Raw genomic sequence first — 6,191 nt, forward strand, 5'->3', positions numbered from 1 at the left:
GGAGGTGCTCAAGGAAAGACTCGGTGCCCATGGTCTGGTTGACCCGGTGGTGGTCGGCCACAGGTTGGAGTCGATGGTCCCAGAAGCCTTTCCCAACCCCATCGATTCCGTGATTTCGTGCCTGTGCGTCCCTCACCGCCCCTCCCCGGTTCCCGCCCCCGGCGCTCCGCCCGCTCCGCCCGCCGCTCGACATGGCCGCCGCTCTGGGGAGGCTGCTGCGCGCCGCGGTGAGTGAGGGCCCGCCCGCGGCCCTGCCCGCCCGGCCCGGCCCGGCCCGGCCCGGCCCGGCCCCGCGCCGCCCTGACCCTCCCTGTCCCCGCAGGTGCCCGTGGTTGCCGCCGCCGGGAGGAGAGGGACGGCACGGCCCCCGCTCTGCGCCCGCCGTCCCTTCAGCCTCGGTAAGTGCGGGAGGGCGGGCGGGGGACGCGCCCCGGGAGCGCCCCCGGGCCCGGCCCGCAGCTCTGCTTTTTCCCCTCCGCAGGCGCCTCGCGGTTCGCCGCGGCGGTGACCCAGCACGCCCCGTCCTTCAAGGGAACGGCCGTGGTTAACGGAGAGTTCAAGGAGCTGAGCCTGGATGATTTCAAGGGGAAATACCTGGTTCTCTTCTTCTACCCCCTGGACTTGTGAGTGCGGGTTTCTCCCCTTCCCGACGGGCCTCCTGCCTTGCTGAAGGTCATCACAAGCGCTGCAGGTCGTTCCTGGTTTTGCCCGATTTGGGCCGGTCTTGCAAGGCAGATGTGCCTGTTTCTAGAGCGTGAGTGATAAGATTGGGGGCACGTGGCCATTGTGTGTTAAAGCAGTGGATGTCTGGAGAGCATCTTCTAACTGCAGGGGCTGCATCAGGAGCTGGCTGTTGTTCCTGTTACAGTCAGATCCCAGGGGTGAGGGCATTGCCTTGCAGTTAGGGGCTGCCTTGGAGACTGTCCTTGAAGCAGCAGGGCCAGCAGAACTGCAGCTACACAGCTTCAAGGAAAAACATGACAAGATGGGGGTCAGTCTGTCCAGAAGACTTGAATTGCCAAGAGCATCCTGGTGCATTTGGGCACATGGAGACGGGCTTAACCTGCAGTCCTTTCTACTATAGTTTCCAAAAACTCTGTCCCTAGCAGGAACAGTTTCTCCATGCTTGTAAAGAATCTGCCTAGAACTGACAGATGGTAACTGGTGTGCCATCTGAGTGGCTATGACTGTTTGTTTGAGACTGAAACTAATCATGAGCAGGAAATGGCTAAAATTACCAGTCTAAAGAAAATGCTCTTCTGCATTAGTGCCTAGAAACAGACATGAGAGTCTTCTCAAGAGAAGATGGCAGAATTGTTACAGCCTGATCTCTCTTCCCACCAGCACCTTTGTCTGCCCCACGGAAATTGTGGCTTTCAGTAACAAAGCAAATGAATTCCGTGACGTGAACTGTGAGGTGGTGGCAGTTTCAGTGGACTCTCATTTTAGTCATCTGGCCTGGATAAATACACCACGAAAGGTATGAATCAAGTATTTGTTGGGGGGCTTTCTCTGTTGGTTTGGTTTCTTTTCACAAGAGCTCCAGAGAAGAGGAGTTGAATAAACAATTGTGCCGATGCTGATTTTTAAAAGATTTCCTAAAGTGGTATGTGATCAACTTCTACATTTGATGACATAATTCTGACCTCTGTCTTTTGTTTCCTTTCTCTTTTTCTTAATTATTTGGTTTGGGTTTTTAACTCGTTTTGCTGTGATGATAGTCTTGTTGATTACATTGTATCCTTGAGCATTTATCTCAAAAGACAAATGCTCAGTTTACATGTCACTCTCCCAAAGTGCCTGTGACAGCTGATAATGCACAAAAACTATCACAGAAAAGGAGCAGCAGCTGTGTGGTCGTTGCTGTTAACAAATAGCCAACAGTGGTGGCTTCAGGATGGAAACAAAAGAACCACCAGTTTATTGGAGCACTTGTATCATTAACTCTTACTTGCTGAAGGGGTTCCGCTCTTGCAGTACAAATGCAGGTTTTTGGCTTTCTTTAGGGGAAGAAAGAGATAAAGACAGCCTTTTACTGGAGAGGAGCTTCTTTCAGATGTGTATAAAAATACATGCTTTAGATGATATAAAACATCTGTCTAGTTTAGGTAGTTTCAGAGACCCACAAGTGTCCCAGGAAGGGGCAGAAGCACCTGTGCCGTCAGTCCCGGCCTGTGTGGACAGCAGTGTGCAGTAGTCCTGCAGGCTGGATGCCTTCTGGCACCACTGGAACATGCAGGAGAGGGAGGAGAGTCTGCTGGATTTAATACACCTTGGCCGAGCCTGTCAAGAGTATTTCTTTTCTGCATGCTTTGTTCAAAGCTCAGCAGTGTGACGGTAGCCTGACTTCACAGGTGTTCAGGGTATGTCAGTCATGCACATAATATTTTACAGATGCACAGACTATTCTGAGCTGGAAGGGACCCACAAGGATCATCGAGTCCAACTCAAAACACCCTGCAAAGGGTGCAAAGAATTCCATGGTGGCACAGGCAGGAAACTGACACCCAGAGAAGCTGAAACCTTGGTTCCTCTGACATCTGTGCTCAAAGCTCTGTAGGGAACTCTGTTGCAGACAAGTGTTTGCAGGATCAGGGTCTGAGTGGCTGAGATTACACAGTAATTCACTGATGATGCCAGGAATAGCAAAGCTAACAAACTCCAGCCTTGTTTCAAGGTTAGAGAGCTTATCTCTCTTGCAGTCTCAGTATGTGGCAAAACTGAAAGAAATCTTGTTTGACTCTTCAAATAATATTTAAATTGATTTCTGGGAGGCAAAACCAAAAAAAGTGCACTGACTAGAGCAGCAGAACTTTGACATAGTGAGTGTGCTGGTAGGAGCATTGCCTTTGAGATTGTAGAATTTTTAAGGTTGGAAAAGACCTCTAAGACCATGAAGTCCAACTCACCACCACCACCATGTTCACCACTGTGTCCTCAAGTGCCACATCCACGTGTTTTTTCCCATGCCCTGGGAAGCCTGTTCCAATGCCTGACAATCCTTTCTGTGAAGATTTTCTCCTGCCATCTGATGTAAACCTCCCCATGTGCAATTTGAGGCCATTTCCTCTTGTCGTGTCCCTTGTTACCTGGGAGAAAAGGTTCACCCCTACCTGGGTACACCCACTTTTAGGCAGTTATAGAGAGTGATAAGGTCACCCCTGAGCCTCCTTTTCTCCAGACCTAATGCCCTCAGCTCCCTCAGTTGTTCCTCATTAGACATGTGCTCCAAAGTTTCTTTGTTCACAGGTTTGTGTCCCTTCCCTCCCCCTCATGTTCATCCTAAAATATGCAGTACTGCATCATGTTCATCACTTAAATATGCAGTAGAAATTTTTCTATTCAAAGCTCCTGAATAGGGTACAAAGGAAGTTTTTCTGGAAATTTATGGCTGTTGCCATTGGTAGCCTTTTACCACCAAAATAAGCAATTTTAAAATGCTCAGTGCAAAAGAAGTTTTCACTTTCCAAAGAAACAAAATGTCCCTGACTACTTTAAAACAAACAAAGAAAGCAAACCCAAGCAACACCACACACACTTGGTTCCTTTCACGGAGCAGAATGGCATGAATGGTTGTGTTTTGTTGTTACTGTACCCCCAAGAGCATGGAATCCAGCAGCCCAGGAAGGAGGATCCTATGAAGCATTTTGTAACCAAGTGGAACCTTACTCTGTTCTCTAGAGCGGCGGTTTGGGCAAAATGAATATTCCAGTTCTGTCAGACCTCACAAAACAGATCTCCCGTGATTATGGGGTGCTGCTGGAAGGACCTGGCATAGCACTGAGGTAAGGCTCGGCTGCTGGTAGCTCTGGTGTGATGTGACCCAACCCAGTCTAACCAACATAAGCCACACTGTCCCCTCCTGCAGGGAACTGGCATCGAGTGAGGACTCTGAGATGTCACTTCTGCTGCAGGATGGCTGGATCCCACCCTAGGAAAAGGACACCTGGCCATTATGGCTGGGAATGGCTCCAGGCCTCTCTGACAAAGTGTGCAGGGAAAAGCCAGCCCTTCTGCTCTGAGAGAGGGGGAGAGCTCCATGTCACTAAGGAAAAAGAGCAGCATAGAAGGGCAATTTCTGGTATTTTTTTCCATAGTAGTCCCTGAGAAACAGTGGATTGGAGAGGAGTCTCCTGGAGACCTTCAGTTCCTGATCTCTTTGCATCAGGAACTTTTGTCTTGTTTACTGACAGATTAAGTTAATTAGTATGGTAAGATTGTGACTTTGGTTTTCACAAATATTTGTATGCAATGGGATTTAATTTAGTAGCATAATGCACAAGCAGCTCTTCACTCAGTACCTACAGGATTGATCAAAAAGACATGGGCAGGATGCCAGCTTTCAATTTTGAAGTACAGGTGGACCTTTGAGTTCTCCCTTTGCTCTGCCTCCATTGAAGTGTCTCCATGTGTACTTCGTAATTTCACAGTACTATAGCAGTTGATCACTTTGCTAGCAAACAAGATACCAAATGCTGTAGTTCTGCTCCTAACTGATACATGCATCTAGGACTAACTGCCTTGCTGAAACTGTGCATCCAGTTTCTTTGGCCTTGAAATGTGATTTGCCTTCCCTAAACTCCTGCTCCATTCCAGAGGTCTGTTCATCATTGATCCAAACGGGATCATCAAGCACCTGAGCGTCAATGACCTGCCCGTGGGGCGCAGCGTGGAGGAGACGCTGCGCCTGGTGAAGGCTTTCCAGTTCGTGGAGACACACGGAGAGGTGTGCCCGGCTAACTGGACTCCAGACTCCCCAACGGTGAGTGCCTGCTGAATGCTAAATAGAATCCTCCGAAATAGAATCCTAACCCTGTTTGTGCATGTCTGAAGGGCTGGGATCCACTCGAATGTGAGCGGCTTGACTGAATCCCTGCCGGTTGTCTAAACATGAAGCTTTTATTGGCTGGACCAATTTGGTCTGTCTGATACTTAATGTTGGATTTCTGTGAAGAAAGTTCACTGGTTTCCTTTTAGGATATGCAAATTGTGTTTAGAACTCCAAATTTGACATGTAGTCTCCATTATCTGATTTCAGGTTTTTTTACTTATTTAATACATTGTAATTTAACAGGAAAAATGTGTTATATACTTGAAATTTTCAAGTAGGAGTTGTACATGATCTAGACTTTTGTCTTTCAACCAAGTGCAGAAACAGAAATAGATTACTGTTTTCATAAAGTATGCATGGATTTTCTTGGATAAAGTGTCAAATCTGTCATTTTTTTATCTTACCTGTACCAAGTAATAACTAAACTTTCTTTTCTTGACAGATCAAACCAAGCCCAGAAGGTTCCAAAGAATATTTTGAAAAAGTGCATAAATAAACACTCAGATATGTGGACAGAACCCTTAGTTACCATACACTGAAGACATTAGGAAAACAGCTGTGATTGTAAAAATTTATAATAAAAATAAAAGCTCTCGTCTTCTCATGTTTGAGGAGAAATTAAATGCTAAAATATTTACTGACTCCCTTGTCTTGCTTTAAAAAGGGTAAAACTAAGGCTTTCCCCCTATCTTCTGCAGCTTCAGTTTCATGGATTTCTGTGACCATTAATCATCTTCCTGAATGTGATGAGTACACAAGTTACAGTTGCCTTCCACTGGCTTTTCCCTCTTTCCTTAACTAGTTTAGGACCAGAAAATGTCCTGCGTTTCCTTTTCTCACACAACATTAAAATCTGTTAAAAGTTTGACACAATACAAGGATAGAATTTTGATACATGGTTTGTTTTTAATGAACTTTGCAGAAGAAGTGATGAATGTAACAAGTAAAAATAATTTAAAAATCATTGGTTTTGTGTGTAAATGCACTAAAACATGAAATGAATGTAAATATGTGCCATTAAAAAAAAACAGGTGCAGCTACTCAGGAGCACTGACAAGCATGAACTTTAATTCTGTCTGGGAGATGGTAAAACATGAACCCCCGTAGTGCACTTACTGGAGCTTTATGGCGAGTTTACTGTCACTTGAATTTGCTTGATTCTTGTGCTGCTTGAAACTGATGTAGCATCTCGATAGCTATAATAAAATAATCTTAACATGGACTAGCAGCTGGTGTGGTGCTTTGCTTTCGTTTCACTTTCCCCCGAGTCCTGTTTCTCCGTTTTGAGGAAGTTGGATGTGTTGCATTGCCTCGGGAGCTCCGTCCTGCGCCTTTGTTCACAGCAGTTCACAGCTGCCAC

General features: G+C 46.5%; 1 protein-coding gene across 1 annotated transcript; it reads left to right on the forward strand.

Moving 5' to 3' along the window:
- The first annotated feature begins 126 nt into the window (after window positions 1-126).
- On the forward strand, window positions 127-6,057 carry PRDX3 (peroxiredoxin 3). The gene is made up of 7 exons (XM_032115550.1): window positions 127-227; window positions 323-398; window positions 482-623; window positions 1,345-1,480; window positions 3,682-3,785; window positions 4,597-4,762; window positions 5,274-6,057. Exons 1-7 carry the CDS (start codon window positions 192-194, stop codon window positions 5,325-5,327), a joined length of 714 nt encoding a protein of 237 aa, XP_031971441.1. The 5' UTR covers window positions 127-191; the 3' UTR covers window positions 5,328-6,057.
- The last annotated feature ends 134 nt before the right edge of the window (window positions 6,058-6,191 follow it).

The sequence above is a fragment of the Corvus moneduloides genome, chromosome 8 (assembly GCF_009650955.1).
Source record: "Corvus moneduloides isolate bCorMon1 chromosome 8, bCorMon1.pri, whole genome shotgun sequence".
Lineage (NCBI taxonomy): Eukaryota > Metazoa > Chordata > Aves > Passeriformes > Corvidae > Corvus > Corvus moneduloides.